Source organism: Argopecten irradians, chromosome 13, assembly GCF_041381155.1.
Source record: "Argopecten irradians isolate NY chromosome 13, Ai_NY, whole genome shotgun sequence".
Lineage (NCBI taxonomy): Eukaryota > Metazoa > Mollusca > Bivalvia > Pectinida > Pectinidae > Argopecten > Argopecten irradians.
Window position 1 is genome coordinate 12,021,139 of NC_091146.1, and position 16,827 is coordinate 12,037,965.

Here is a 16,827-nt window from a genome sequence, read left to right on the forward strand (position 1 = left end):
ACATGTACCTGTTTGCAGATGACACCAAGATATTTAAAATAATAAGTAAGAGAGAAGATGAATGTACACTACAGAAGGATCTCGTGACAATGGGGACCTGGAGCGATACTTGGCTGTTGAGAATGCATCCTGAAAAATGTAAACACATGCACATAGGTCGACACCAGCGTATCATGGTTTGTTTAGTTTTACGTCCTATTAACAGCCAGGGTCATGTAAGGACGTGCCAGGTTTGTTGGTGGAGGAAAGCCGGAGTACCCGGAGAAAAACCACCGGCCAGCGGTCAGTACCTGGCAACTGCCCCATATGGGATTCGAACCCGCATCCCAGAGGTGGAGGGCTTGTGGTAATATGTCGGGACATCTTAACCACTCGGCCACCGCGGCGAGGAGCAACAGGGACATATAAATTACTAGGAAACAACCTCATGAAAACGGACAAGGAAAAGGATATTGGAGTAACTATTGATAACGAGCTAACATTTGATAACCATATAAGCGAAAAAGTAAATAAGGCCAATCAGATTTTTGGCCTACTTAGAAGAACTTTCAATTTCATGAACTCTAAATCTTTCATCCCATTATATAAAAGTTTGGTAAGAACACAACTGGATTACGCAAGCTCGGTATGGGCCCCGTTCAAGGTTAAGGACATCGACAGACTAGAAGCTGTTCAACGCAGAGCAACGAAGAGTCTTCCAGGAATGGGCAATCTAACATACCCAGAAAGGCTTAGAATACTAAAACTCCCAACATTGTCATACCGACGTGCCAGAGGAGATATGATAAAACTTTATAAAATGATAAACGGCATATACGACAAAGAAGCATGTACCTTCATACAACTCTGGAAGGATGTAGCAGAAAGACACAGTAACAGAGGAAACTCGAAAATGCTCTTCCCACAACAAGCCAAAACCCAGCTGCGAAGCAACGCCTTCAAAATTCGAACTGTCAAACTTTGGAACAGTCTACCAGAAAGCGTCGTCTCAGCGCCTAATATCAACACCTTTAAAAATAGATTAGATAAAAACTGGCAAAATCAGGACATAGTATACAACTATAAAGGAAATATCACTGGAAGTGATCCTTAAATTATGTAAATGATGGACCTTGAGTCCGGTGAAGAGGAACTTACACGTTCCTGTACTGGAAATAAATCTTATCTTATCTTTGTTTGTTTGTTTGATTAATTAACGTCCTATTAACAGCTATGGTCATGTAAGGACGGCCTCCCATGTATGCGGTGTGTTGCGTGTATGTTGTGCGAGGTGATCATATGAGTGTGCTGGGAGACTGCGGTATGTTCGTGTTGTGTCTTCTTGTAGTGTAATCATAGAGTAGGAATTTAACCCTTCAAGCGCTTGTCGCGACTAAAGTCGCGCCGGTGAAAATGGGCCGTCAGTGCTGGTCGCGACTAAAGTCGTATTTTAACAGTGCCATGTTTCAATCATTCCGGCAGTACATAAAAGCCAAAGGCGTTACTAAGACCGTTACTGATTGGCTCAGTAGGATTATAGCAACCAATCACATAAGCGATAACATGAGTAATGCACTAGTTTGACCTTATAAAACACGGTTGAGTAATTCAATGTCACCTGTGTAAACAACAATGGCGGACGCAGCTGATTCTGATTATAGCGATGATGGATTGGAGTTTGTAATGCGTATTTTTGATTCCGATTCTGAGGATGATGTCTGTTTGTTTGTTTGTTTGTTTGTGTTTTACGGCCCATCGACAACTAAGGTCATTTAGGGCCAAACTACAAGTCAGGCATTAATATCAGCATAAAAGATCAGGGTAAGAAAAGGCAAGTAAAGATTAAAACACAGATTGTAAACGTTTATTTGATAAAAAAGGTTTGCATGTGATAAAATAGTTTTGGCTTAAACACACGAGAAAACTCATGCAAAATGTTGATGAAACGATGAAATGTTGAGTTGATACGATGATATGATGAGAAAAACGTTCATATTTTATCTAAAATACCAATTTCTTTGAGATAATTAAAAATACTATTATGTCTCACGGCATGAAACAAAGTGTACATGTCGGAGACATCGTAGTGCTTATCTCGTATGTGCTTAAAATCAATACAGTGCACTAAGATATGCTCCACTGTGAGAGGAGAATCACATGCATGACATGTTGGAGGATCCTCCCCTCTCAATAGATAGGAATGTGTAAAATATGTGTGTCCAGTTCGGAGCCGAGAGAGAACAAATTCCTCTCTGCGGTCTCTCCGACTGGACAGTTTAGGATCAAGTGTAGGTTGAATTTTAAACAGTTTATTGTTTGTTTCGGTAGACCACCTTTGTTGCCAATGGTGTTTGATGGCTGACTGAATTGAAGGTTTGATGTCGGTGTATGGTAGTTTCAAATCTGTTTGTGCTAGGCGAAGAGCAGTCTTAGCTGCTTTATCAGCCTGTTCATTCCCCTTTATACCCACATGACTGGGAATCCAGAGATAAGTAATTTGAGTTTTAGAAGATAATCGAAATGTTCGGATTAAAAGATTTTGGATTAGAGTATTTCTAGGACATCTTGATTTCAAAGCCTGAAGAACCGAAAGAGAGTCTGAACAGATGATTGCCTTTTCAATGCGGTGTTCTTCGATGTGGTCAAGAGCCAGACCGATAGCACAAGATTCCGCAGAGAAAATGGAGGCAACATCTGGAAGTCGGATAGAGGAACAATGATTAGATGTACAGCATGCTGCCGCAACTTTATCACCATCTTTTGAACCGTCAGTGTAGATCTTAACATGATCAGGGAAAGCTCTGATGCACTCCCGAAAGGAGGATTTATGTTCTTCGGGTAATGCACTGGACTTTGCCCTCTCATGCAAAGATAAATTGATATCAGGTGTTTGAATGAGCCATGGTGGTACATCCGATATGGTGTACTCGTCAATGGCGTCGAAATTTATATTTAGTTCCTGCACAAAATTTGAAATTCTGATGCCAAATGTTGGTATGAGCTTTTGATTTTGTCTGAATATGTCCTGGTGTTGTGGATTAAATACAAGATCGAATGCGGGGTTTTTGGGATTGGATTTCAGTTGGGCAGCATACTGTAAGGATAATTTCATTCGTCGATCGTCTAGAGATGGCTCATTAGCTTCCACATGGAGACTCTTCACAGGTGTTGTTCGAAAAGCTCCAAGTGCCAGACGCAGTCCCTGATTCTGGATAGGGTCAAGCATCTGTAGATAGGAGCTGCGAGCCGATCCATAGACAATAGAGCCGTAGTCGAGTTTTGATCTAATAAGTGCCCGGTAGATACGCAGAAGCATTTCACAGTCTGCACCCCAATCAGAATGGGACAGAACACGTAGAATGTTCAGCGCCTTCGAGCACTTATCCTTCAGATGTTTGATATGTGGAACAAAGGACAGTTTTGAATCAAATATTAGTCCAAGAAATTTAGTTTGTTCAACTACTGGAATTTTAATTCATTGAGTGTGAGGTCAGGATCATTGTGTGGTTTTCGTTTTTGACAGAAGTGCATACAGACAGTTTTTGATCTTGAAAATCTAAAGCCATTTTCGTCAGCCCAATTTTGTAATTTGCCTAAACATTGTTGTAGTTGTCGTTCTATAGTGTGCATGTTTTTTGATCTGTAACAGATCAAGAAATCATCCACAAATAGAGACCCTTCCGTAGATTGGCCAAGACATTTAGTTATGCTGTTAATTTTTAGTCCAAAAAGTGTGACGGACAGGATACCACCCTGAGGGACGCCCATCTCCTGTGTTTCTGTTTCTGAATAAGTTGAACCCGTTCGAACTTTGAAATGCCTGTCAGATATAAAATTTGATATAAACTTTGGCAAATTACCACGTATACCGATGTCATGGAGATCGTTCATGATTCCATATTGCCAAGTTGTGTCGTATGCCTTTTCAAGGTCAAAGAATACGGCGACAAGATGTTCTTTCTTGGCAAATGCTTCTAGTCTAACTAAGTGGTCTACCGTTCCCCTGCGGTTTCTAAAGCCGCTTTGCAAAGGACTTAAAATATTGTTTGATTCCAGGAACCAAACTAATCTAGTATTTATCATACGTTCTAGAGTTTTACAAATACAACTCGTCAATGAAATAGGACGATAGTTATTGGCATCAGTAGCATCTTTCCCGGGCTCTTCGGAAGGGGTATAATAGTAGATTCCTTCCAAGACTCGGGAATTTTGCCAGAAGAGTAAACTTGATTAAATATAGTTAAAAGACATTTTAGTGAAGAGTCTGGTAATTGTTTTAAAAACATATATGGAATTTCGTCTGGTCCAGCTGCCGAGTCCTTTGATTTCTCAAGGGACTCGAGCAATTCTGGTATCTCGAAAGGCCTATTGTAACTTTCACTATTGGAGGATTTAAAATTAAGACGTCTCTTTTCCTTTTCTTTTTTAAATTTTTGAAATTTTTTGGAATGATTTTTGACGGATGAATTTTTAGCAAAATTTTTGGCAAAGGCGTCAGCTATTTCGGATTTTGAAGAAAATATTTTATTTTTGTTAATGAGGTGGGAGGATGGTGATGCTTTTCTTTTCCCACTGATTTTACCAATCATTTCCCAAACCTTCTTCGAAGATGTATTGGAATTAATTTTTGAGACGTACTCTTTCCAAGTACTTTTCTTGTCGGATTTGATAGACCTTCGAGCTTTTGCTCTCCAAATTTTAAAATTGTTATAGTTTGAGACGGTTGGCGAAGCCAAGAACCGCCTCAGAGCGGAATTTCTACCAGATCTATTGATAAATGAATCATTTGAGAGACGAAACTTTGTAGATTTTGGCAAGGATTTTGGTATGGTTTTTGTAGCGATAGAAGTGAGTGCTTCTGTGAAAATTTTAATGGGGTCATCGAGGTTCAAAAATTTATCCTCAATGAGCTCCTCTGCGCACACAAATTTTTAAATTGAACCCAGTCCGCCTTATGTAGATTCCAACGAGGAATAGGCTCCTCAAGTTTTGGTGACCCTATGTTTTTAAGTATAATTGGAAAGTGATCGCTCCCACAGAGATCACCGTTGACCATCCAATCATAATCCAGAAGAATTGATGGATGGCACAACGATAGATCAATGTGGGTAAGCGAGCCAGAGGCAGGGTGTAAATATGTTGGGGCATTGGTGTTATAAAGACATAAGCTGTTTTTATTAATAAAATCTTCGATACGTCTACCTCTATCGTCAGTGCCGGGGGAGCCCCAGAGGCTATTATGACCGTTAAAGTCACCCATGATAATATATGGCACTGGTAGTTGTGATACGATGTTACTCAGTTCATCACAACTAAATGGAGTATTTGGAGGTAAATATATTGAACAGACTGTTATTTTTCGGTGAAGAGTTGCGCTTATAGCAACAGCTTGCAAGGTGGTATCTAGCTGAATGTGTCTGTGAGGAACGTTTTTATGCACCGCCACCGCCACACCACCTGATGGGCGGCCACCTGTTGTTAGAGTTTTGGTGTATAGTGTAAATTGTCGGAGATTGATGGTGTCTTTCAGCATTATTTCTTGAAGGCAGAATATGGATGGGTGTTTTGTTTGTATAAGATGTTTTAATTCTTCTATGTTCGCTTTAAATCCGCGTATGTTCCATTGTATGATAGTGTTTGTCTCTATATTGATCCTTGAGGATAGTTTTTGTCGGACCGACAGGACTACTTGAAGCAGGGTTGTTTGGTGGCAATAAATGTGTTGTCACCAAACTCGCTGTCGTCCGATAGAACATCATAGATGTTCCGTCCAAGGATAGGGTCATCCGATCCCTTACTGGGTTTGTTGTTTAGTGCAGGGAGCCTCGCCAGCTTTACCTTGGTGGTTTTGGTCTGGCGTTGCTCCTGCGGTGGTGTATTTGCTGGACGCTTTGCTTTATCGGGGAGTTTTTTAACGTCAATAGACGGTGAAGATGTAGCACGTCTATGACGAGCGGCGGTAACTTTTTTTCTGATGTTCGGTGTTTGAATTTGGTGTTGTGTAAGTCCTGGAGACGCCGGTGGGATTGGCGTTTTTAGCTCCAGGTGGCCCAGCAGGTGGTTTTTGTTGTGGTTTGTTTTGTGGTTTACATGGACCCGACTTGAACCTGTTCGGGTCCCCCATGATTACTTTGCAGGCCTTAGCATCAGCCATATCTGGGACATCATTGTCCCAGTTAGGTTTGTCAACCAAGGCCTGGACCGACGCATGTTTGACGGTGACACTGTCAAAGGGCGTCTTTGCGCGGGTGATCTGGGCATAGGTTGCCACATTCAGGTCTGAACACGTCGACTATCCTCCTAGCTTCAGGGAAGGAGACACCTCGGGTATATTTGACCCGTAATATCTCCCCTCTCCCGAGTCCAGGCAGGACAGGTGCGAGCAGACGCAGCATGGTCACCCCCGCAATTGACGCAGTGACGGTTGACAATGTCACATTCGTCTTTTTCGTCGTGACCTTCACGGCCACAGTACTGACATACCATTTTCCGTCTACAATTGCTCTCATGATGGCCGTACCTCTGGCAGTTACGGCACCTCAATGGATTGGGGATGTAGACAGTGACATTGTAACGTTGGTAACCAACAGTTACGTTCTGTGGTAATGTTGGTGTAGCGAATGTTAAGATAAAAGTGTGTGTTGGGACCAAGCTCCCACTTTTTTTCGTCATGATGCGTTTAACATGAGAGACCGGAATGTTCTCCTCTTGGAAGTATGACAGTATGTCAGCCTCATTGTCATTGCGCAAGGCTGGGCACCTGATTACCCCCTTGCTGCAATTCAATGATGAGTGTGGTTTTACACACACACTGAGGCCGGCAAAACTGTTGGTTCCAAGGAGGTTCTCCGCTTGTTGCTTGCGGAAAACCTCTATTAGGAGATCACCCGATCCCAAAGGCTTGACTGATTTGACATCTCCAGCAATGCCCTTGATGCCCTTTCGCAATATTAAGGGTGATAAACCTGCAGTGGTCTTGCCACTCTGTGTAGAGGACATGACCAGAAACTGTGGGAATGTGTTTGTTGTACCGCTTTTTGTTTGTTGATTTGTGGTTGATTCCTTTTGGGGAGATTTTGGTTGTAGTTCATTTTGTTTGTTTTTGGAAGCCATCTTTTAGAGTTTATTACAATTCGCTAGCTGTGCCCCCACCCACCTCGGAGCCCAACAGGGGGACACTCATGATGACATGGATATCCAATGTCAAAGTGTCAGGGTTACACAGATAGTATACTCGGAAGAATATTTCGAACAAACATAATTCAAATCAAGCTTGCGGCAGCACGCTCGCAAGATCGATCAGAATCAAGACAATCCAAATTAAACTCACGATTGACCCTAAGCCACCGCCTTCTTGGAGATCTACGAACCAAGGGCTCGGCATGACCAGCCGATTGATAATACAGGGCCCATATTACCTCTCGTCTAACCGGAGTCTGAAGCCAAAGTAGTGTGTAGCAGTAAAAAAAGGAAGAAAAAAGAGCAAAACCTATTCAACTACCAGGACCTTCTTCCCCCGGATACGAGATGCAACCCACGGCAAACAGGTTGGCTCAAATTGGAGCTACTGTGAAAGCCTTCAGCTACACTGATATCACGCGGACGCACATCACACCCCCAAAAGTGGTGCGCATCCGCATGAGAACAGTGCACCCAGTCTCGGGACGTGGACCCAGCTTTCATGGAGACCATGAGGATGATGTCAACGATTTTGAAGGATTTAATTTAGAAGATATAGAAGGGTATAACACGTTACCAATGACAGATTTTCGGCCCGATCATGACATAGAAACGGCCGCTGACATTGCCGATGACTGGCGAGCTCCAGGTAAAGAAGATGAAGGCCCATTCGTCGCCCCCTTTCACGAGCGAAAGTCGCCTAAATGTAGAGATGAATAATGATGACCCTATTGATTTTTTCAAACTCTTTTTTGACGATTCTTTAATCGACTTATTATGTCGTGAAACAAACAATTATGCCGGTCAAAACTCGCTACCGGCCAGCTGAAGGAGCACAGTAGGTTGAAGAAATGGCGTCCCGTGACGACGGATGAAATGAAAGTTTTTTTTTCTTTGATTTTATCTATGGGACTGGTTCAGAAGCGAGATATCGACGCCTATTGGTGCACTAATGATTTTATACTTACTCCATTTTTTGGGAAGAATATGTGTAGGGACAGATATCTCACCATTCTCTCCAATTTACACCTGGTTGACAATGATACGCCAGGTGTGACACGCGATTTTATTATACAAAGTTAGACCATTTATAGACATTCTGATGGACAGATTTCCCGATGTATACAGCCCTGGACAAGAGCTCAGTTTTGATGAAGCCACTTGTCCATGGAAAGGAAGATTAAAATTTCGTGTATATAATCCTGCCAAGCCAACCAAATTTGGGATAAAGTTCTACCAGTTGTGTGAATCTACATCAGGTTATTGTTTGGGTTTTGATATCTATACTGGTGATCATGCGAGATCATGTACAACATTCTGTGATGCTTTAGACTTACCTGATGATCTTTCTATCACTACAAAAACAGTGTTGGGGGTGATTATTCGATGTGGACTACTTGAAAAAGGTCACCATGTTTACATGGATAATTACTTCCTCATCACCAGAGTTGTTTGACACGCTTGAATTATATGGTACATATTCTTGTGGAACACTGAGATCAAATAGAAAGGGAGTTCCAGAGGCTATAAAGAAAAGTAGACCAAAACTAAAAAAAGGTGATATTGTATCTAGAATGAAGAACAATTTATTGTGTATTCGTTATCATGACAAAAGAGATGTGGTCATGCTAACAAATATACATGAACCACAGGTGTGTGTTTTAGACAAAATCGATCATGCAACAAATTTACCTGTATTGAAGCCCTTATGTATTCAAAGATACTGTCAATTTATGGGCGGCGTGGATTTATCAGATCAAGTATCATCATATTACTCATGTCTACGTAAAACTCTAAAATGGTACAAAAAACTGTTTTTTCACCTGATGAATCTATGCATTGTAAATAGTTATATTCTGTATTCAAAATTTTCCACGGAGTCAAAAAGAAAAATCACCAAGAATTCATACTGGCAGTAGCAGAGAGTTTGCTGGAGGAAGGCAATGGAGCACCCAAACCTGCACGTCGTGGTCGCAAGGCTGGAGACATACCAGAGAGGCTCACTGGTAGACATTTCCCTGAGCACATACCTGCCAAACCTGGAGCTAAACGTAAACATCCAGCGCAAGACTGTTATGTGTGTAATGCATCTAAGAAAAAAAGAATTCAGGAAAAGTTGAAGCGTACACAGACTGTTTTTTGGTGTCCGTTATGTGAAAAGGCCCTTTGTATTTCGCCTTGCTTTCGCCTTTATCACACCTTGAAAAATTATAAAGCTGGACTAAAATGAGAGAATATTGACCCTAATTCTAGCAACACCAGTGATTCTGACTCTGATCTAGAGTAAATTTGTTCTTCTATAATGGTAAGAAGCCCAAAATGATAATTAAGCAAAACAAAATTGAAAATGTTCAAAAATTGCTTGTTCTTACCTTAACGAGTTTTTGTACCTGAATATCTATTGCTACCTGGTTATCCAGGTGCCTAATTATGTATATGTGGTTGTATTTATTTTTCATTTTCCTCCCAAAATGGTGTAGGTGGTAATATCCTTTAATAATTTGCAACAAACATTGATCTTTTCATGAAAAAGTGTAATTTCTACCTGTTTTTACCTGTATTTTCACCTGTATAGGTAAAACAAATGGTGAAAATGTTGATCCAAGACTACAAATTAAAAGTAGAGATAACAACAATATTTTTTCTCATAACTTTTATTGAGATTATGCAAATACTTTTCAAGATACAACAGTTTCAAATCACTAAGGGTATTTTTGCTAAAATCCTTTAATTAATTCAGCAGTGCTAGTAGTTTACTATGGAAAACAGAGCAGCGCTTGAAGGGTTAACAATAGACATCACAGCAGAGTCAAGACCAAGGGACATCTTTAACTGTGTTGTAGCATTGGTAGAAACTTTCAAGAGTCGAGGAGCAACACACATTTGCATCGTAAAGAAGCAGGACTCACCAAGGCCATCTTCGAGAGCCAGAGGAACAAACTCAATCACCTGCTGCACAAGAAGTATCAGGAAAACTTTAATCCAGTTTCGGGATGTGAAGTTCCCTAAAGACTTCTTAACAGACCTGGTGCACTTGAACATACATAAAAGGCTTAATTTTACATGTGTGTTGAGTCATCGAATTGAAACGAGAAAAAATGCAACAACTTTAATTGCTGATAATCGAGATTGTGCATTGTATTGTAAGCGTTTAGAAGACGAGATATTGAATAGACAGACGCTCTGCCCCAAAACCGTTTCGCCCCAAAATGCACTCGTTTCGCCCCAAATCTATATACTTTTACGCCCCAAATTTGAAACCATAACGCCCCAAACCTATCATCACGCCTCAAAGCTATATCGCCCCAAGTTTGTCATAATAGCAGAAACAAACAATGTAAATCACTATGATCTTACAATCGTATGATCGTGTACATTTGGCGTTGTGAGAAAGTAATACATCACTTAAATCAGGTTATTTTTAAAAACGATTAACCGAGGTTATTTTTTATGTTAAAATACTATTTCTTGGAGATTTTTACACCATAAATACAATTTAATCATATATTTTTAGCTCACCTGGCCCGAAGGGCCGGTGAGCTTATGTCATGGCGCGGCGTCCGTCGTCCGTCATCCGTCCGTCGTCCGTCTGTCCGTCAACATTTCCTTTAAATCGCTACTAGTCATAGAGTTCTGCATGGATTGTAACCAAATTTGGCCACAAGCATCCTTGGGGGAGGGGGAACAGAACTTGTATAAATTTTGGCTCTGACCCCCCGGGGGCAGGAGGGGCGGGGCCCAATAGGGGAAATAGAGGTAAATCCTATAAATCGCTACTTGTCCTAGAGTTCTGCATGGATTGTAACCAAATTTGGCCACAAACATCCTTGGGGGAGGGGGAACAGACCTTGTATAAATTTTGGCTCTGACCCCCCGGGGGCAGGAGGGGCGGGCCCCAATAGGGGAAATAGAGGTAAATCCTTTAAAACGCTACTTGTCCAAGAGTTCTGCATGGATTGTAACCAAAATTAGCCACAAACAACCTTGGGGGAAGGGGAACAGAACTTGTATAAATTTTGGCTCTGATCCCCCAGGGGCAAGAGGGGCGGGGCCCAATAGGGGAAATAGAGATAAATCCTTTAAATCGCTACTAGTCATAGAGTTCTGAATGGAATGTAACCAAATTTGGCCACAAAGATCCTTGGGGGAAGGGGAACAGAAATTGTATAAATTTTGGCTCTGGTCCCCCGGGGGCAGGAGGGGCGGGCCCAATAGGGGAAATAGAGGTAAATCCTTTAAATCGCTACTAGTCATGGAGTTCTGAATGCAATGTAACCAAATTTGGCCACAAACATCCTTGGGGGAAGGGGAACAGAACTTGTATGAATTTTGGCTCTGACCCCCCGGGGGCAGGAGGGGCGGGGCCCAATAGGGGAAATAGAGGTAAATCCTTTAAATCGCTACTTGTCCTAGAGTTCTGCATGGATTGTAACCAAAATTAGCCACAAACATCCTTGGGGGAATGGGAACAGAACTTGTATAAATTTTGGCTCTAATCCCCCAGGGGCAAGAGGGGCGGGGCCCAATAGGGGAAATAGAGATAAATCCTTTAAATCGCTACTAGTCATAGAGTTCTGAATGGAATGTTACCAAAATTTGGCCACAAACATCCTTTGGGGAAGGGGAACAGAAATTGTATAAATTTTGGCTCTGGTCCCCCGGGGGCAGGAGGGGCGGGGCCCAATAGGGGAAATAGAGGTAAATCCTTTAAATCGCTACTAGTCATAGTGTTCTGAATGGAATGTAACCAAATTTGGCCACAAACATCCTTGGGGGAAGGGGAACAGAACTTGTATAAATTTTGGCTCTGACCCCCCAGGGGCAAGAGGGGCGGGGCCCAATAGGGGAAATAGAGATAAATCCTTTAAATCGCTACTAGTCATAGAGTTCTGAATGGAATGTAACCAAATTTGGCCACAAACATCCTTTGGGGAAGGGGAACAGAAATTGTATAAATTTTGGCTCTGGTCCCCCGGGGGCAGGAGGGGCGGGGCCCAATAGGGGAAATAGAGATAAATCCTTTAAATCGCTACTAGTCATAGAGATCTGAATGCAATGTAACCAAATTTGGCCACAAACATCCTTGGGGGAAGGGGAACAGAAATTGTATAAATTTTGGCTCTGGTCCCCCGGGGGCAGGAGGGGCGGGCCCAATAGGGGAAATAGAGGTAAATCCTTTAAATCGCTACTAGTCATAGAGTTCTGCATGGAATGTAACCAAATTTGGCCACAAACATCCTTTTTGGAAGGGGAACAGAACTTGTATAAATTTTGGCTCTGGCCCCCGGGGGCAGAACAGGTGGGGTCCAATAGGGGAAATAGAGGTAAATCCTATAAATCGCTACTTGTCCTAGAGTTTTGCTTGGTTTGTGACCAAACTTGGCCATAAACATCCTTGGGGGAAGGGGAACAGAACTTGTATAAATTTTGGCTCTGACCCCCTGGGGGCAGGAGGGGTGGGGCCCAATAGGGGATTTAGAGGATAATATTATAATTCCTTCAAAAAAGAAACATTGAACCTGTATTCAGAACATTACTTGGCATTACAAACCAGGTGAGCGATACAGGCCCTCTGGGCCTATATTTTATATATATGTGTGTTGCAGGGGTATTGGTTAAAACAAGAACGCTGATTAACCATACATTTCTTTTATTCCATATCGACTATTTCATATATTATGACGCACCCTGTGTGTGACACAGACCGCTTTGCCTGGGGCACGAACTCGATACAACTTGTATGCGCCGATACCATATAAAATGTTGGTTCGAATAGATATGGAGGCTTCTAAAAGATGCTACTGGCTAGTTCTAGTCTGTTGGTCTAATTTCAAAATGCTCTGTTGTATCGCGCGCAGAATCGGTCAGCTGTCACGTGTCTAAGTGACCAGTGTGACGTCAAAGGGGCACAGATAAAGGGTGTTAGTAAATCGTATAACACATAGGGCAAAACGACCGAGGTTCGGACGCTTGTAAAATTAAACCAAAGTTCGGACATTTTTTCCGGAAAATAATTTTTAATTCTGCATCCGGAACGATTATAGCCTATAAATAAATTCCATTCCGCTCACCGTTTTACAAAATAGAATCGCCCTTTTATAGGTCACGTGACCGTTCAAGTTAGAAACGCGCCAAAATTTGAGAGACCTTTGCCTCCGGTTTTGTGATTCATTCAACGTTCGAAAGTAAGTATTGGCATTGTAATCAGTAAGTGTGTCTAATGTCTTATGAAAGCCAGAACTACTTTATACTGTTTTTTATATGACATTGATTCAAATTCATTGAAACAATCATATAACAAGTAAATTAACAAAATCGATTTTGAGAAAATGGAGATGAGAACAAAAACATAATATGTACCTTGGTTCGGACACGAAATTCTGTCAATTTGACCATCGTTCGGACGGCTTCTGAAGTGTCCGAATCATGGTACTGTACGTATACCTACTTGACGTCTTTGACATTCACAAAATGCTAACTTTTCTAATTTTATATATTAGTAGAAAAATGAGATATATATATAAGAAAAAGAAAAAAACGACGAACATACTTGTGAGTACTTTTGTCCATCCGAGGGCCCATCGGGCTGCCATGGAGAAGCGAACGCGCTCACAAGAAATCTTGTTGATTTTATGTTAACTTATATACATGTATAAAATTATCTTATATGCATGTATATAATAAATAAAGAGTAAAACAATTCGGTCGTTCCCCATGTATACTTGTAAAAGATAACAAATAATATTTTGTTATTATTTACTATCCATTACATGGACATGTTATTTTATTTTATGTATATAAATAAGCTTATATATATATACATATATAGAAAAATTAATTGAAAAACATCAAGTTTTGTCTAACCACTCGTAGTTAAGCATTTGAAGAGTAAACCGAAACTCATGCTTATAGAATTTTGATGTTTCTAAATTAATTTTTCTTGTATAATATACATGTATGTATCCTAATTTCAGTATGAAAAACGTTGTCGTCAGGGGCCTATATGTTGTGGGAATGCATCATTGGGGGCGACGGGAGTTGGAGGTTGGCCTGGTTCACTACGCGAAACATGAAGCCGACAATCCTAAAGACATAAATGCTATATGTATATGTGGAGATGAACTTTGTGAACGAAGAGTTGCGTATTTGCGGAGAACTGATGCCTTTGCTGTGGCCAAGTTATTCCGTGAAGGCATTGTTTGCAGTAAGCTCTATGTGAAAGCTAAAGCAAGCATAGAACGTTGGAAAAAGTCAACAGGGCCACAGCAAAAGTGCAATTTCGGCTTCAAATGCCGTGATTCGAGTGTGGAGAGGCTTCGTCAGCTAGCCACGCTGTTTGACCTTGACATTACGATCTTTTAATAGCGCAATAATTTGATTAAATAGAATGAAAAGATATTTACTAGTGTTTTGTGTTTTTCCCATTTCTTATTGCAGAAAATGTCAGAAAAGAGAAGCAGAAAAGGAAAAAGCGATCCAGTAGGACTTTTGGCAGCATATCATGACATTACCAAACTGGGAATGTCTGTTAGAGCCGCTGCCAAAAAACATGGTGTTGCGCGTTCAACGCTCGGTGACAGAGTGTCTGGAAGGGTACAATCAAATGTCACCGACGGTGCAAACAGCAAGCTGTCTTTTGATGACGAAAGACATCTCATAACATTTGCCCAGGAAAGGGCAAAACAGGGCATCGGCTTTTCTAAAGCCTCTTTTTTAAGGTATGCCGGCGAGGTTGCGAAGAAAAAGCAATGCGCCTTCAAAAATGGAACGCCATCAGAAAAATGGTGGCGACTTCTAAAGCAACGTCATGATGATGTGTCATTAAGAACACCAGAAAAAACCGCTTCTGTGAGACACAAAATGATGACCAAAGAAAGGGTTTCGGGGTATTTCAATGCAATGCATGATGTATTGAAGAATAGCGGCATACTAAACGACCCCACCAGAATATGGAATATGGATGAAACCTACATAACTCTGGCAGAAGAACCAGAAAAAATTGTTGCAAGGTATAATCCATTGGTCAAAATTCTTATTTTACACTTTCAAACACACATTTACACGAATTGTACAAGGTGGCCAATATGATTTTGCTGATTACCTGTTTGTTACCTCAGTTGCCTTAAAAGCGTGTAGTACATATATGTATACGTCAACGAAACCATGAATACTAGTATACGATTTTATACATATGGCCAGGCTACATACTTTTGGGTCACTACTTCTCTTCTGTCCACTCTAAACTCTTCTACACTACATTAAATAGCAAAACAAAAAGTATATAAAGGCAAAATTCCTGTTATCTAATATGGAATTAAGACAACTTAAATCTGTAAAAACACCATAAACCAACGGAAGTATACCGTGTTGCTCCGTCCTCCTGAATCCATAGTTCACATCGTTGTTTTTGTCAGGACGTCGTCGCTATAGATTTCCTTCCCGACACAGCCAATGAATATCGTTCCAGATTATAAGTTATATTACGCTCGTGATACGTATATACATATACAAAATAATTCACAATCAAACTCACTGAATATCATATGATATACTGATAAAAGCAATATTGTATACATTCAATGTAAAGTTTTGGTCAATTTACGAGAAAAAAAGGAAATAATTTTATACTGAAAAAAAGCAGAAGGTATACACGTATATATTTGGTTTGTAGTCTGTAAATTGAATTTTTATTTGAGCAGGAAAGGAGCCAAATATCTGCACACAAAGATTGGGTCTAGAGAAACGATCACCCTCATAGCATGCGGTAACGCAGAAGGTGTCCTTTCCCCACCACATTTCATTTTCAAGGGTAAAACAACAAGAGATCCCAGAGGGATCTTGGCGCCCACCAAAGTTTGATCTACGTCTGACAATGGAAAGAGGGATCTTTTCTCTGCTTTTCAAACTTTTTCAAACATACAACATATATGAAATATGAAACAGATCACCTCATTACTTTTTTAGAAATAGCAGTAACAAACTTCAACTATCAAAATCCAAGATGGCTACCTGTTGGCCATCTTGTTGACCGATCGGTCCTAAGATGCAATATGCACAACTAAGGTCCTAGGGGAACATACATATAAAATTTGAGAGAGATCGCTTCAGTACTTTCTGAGAAATAGCGGTAACAAACTTTAACTATCAAGATCCAAGATGGCGGTCTGGCGGCCATCTTGTTGACCGATCCGTCCCAAAATACATTATGCACAACTAGGGCCCTAGGGGAACCTACAAATGAAATTTGAAAGAGATCCCTTCAGTACTTTCTGAGAAATAGCGGTAACAAAATTCAATTGTCAAAATCCAAGATGGCTGCCTGGCGGCCATCTTGTTGACTGATCCGTCCCAAAATGCAATATGCACAACTAGGGCCCTAGAGGAACCTACATTTAAAATTTGAGAAAGATCCCTTCAGTACTTTCTGAGAAATAGCGGTAACAAACTTCAATTGTCAAAATCCAAGATGGCTGCCTGGCGGCCATCTTGTTGACCGATCCGTCCCAAAATGCAATATGCACAACTAGGGCCCTAGGGGAACCTACATATAAAATTTGAGAGAGATCCCTTCAGTACTTTCCGAGAAATAGCGGTAACAAACTTCAATTGTCAAAATCCAAGATGGCGGCCTGGTGGCCATCTTGTTCACCGATCCGTCCCAAAATGCAA

At 41.0% G+C, this 16,827-nt stretch overlaps 1 protein-coding gene across 1 annotated transcript; it reads left to right on the forward strand.

The window, feature by feature from the left end:
- Positions 1–427: 427 nt before the first annotated feature.
- LOC138305604 (uncharacterized) lies at positions 428–1,093 on the forward strand. Its single transcript, XM_069245906.1, has one exon. It carries the CDS (start codon positions 428–430, stop codon positions 1,091–1,093), a length of 666 nt encoding a protein of 221 aa, XP_069102007.1.
- The last annotated feature ends 15,734 nt before the right edge of the window (positions 1,094–16,827 follow it).

What these genes read in the sequence shown, in the direction of transcription:
- LOC138305604 (XM_069245906.1), top strand. Translation starts at nt 428, where the DNA reads ATGAAAACGGACAAGGAAAAGGATATTGGAGTAACTATTGATAACGAG.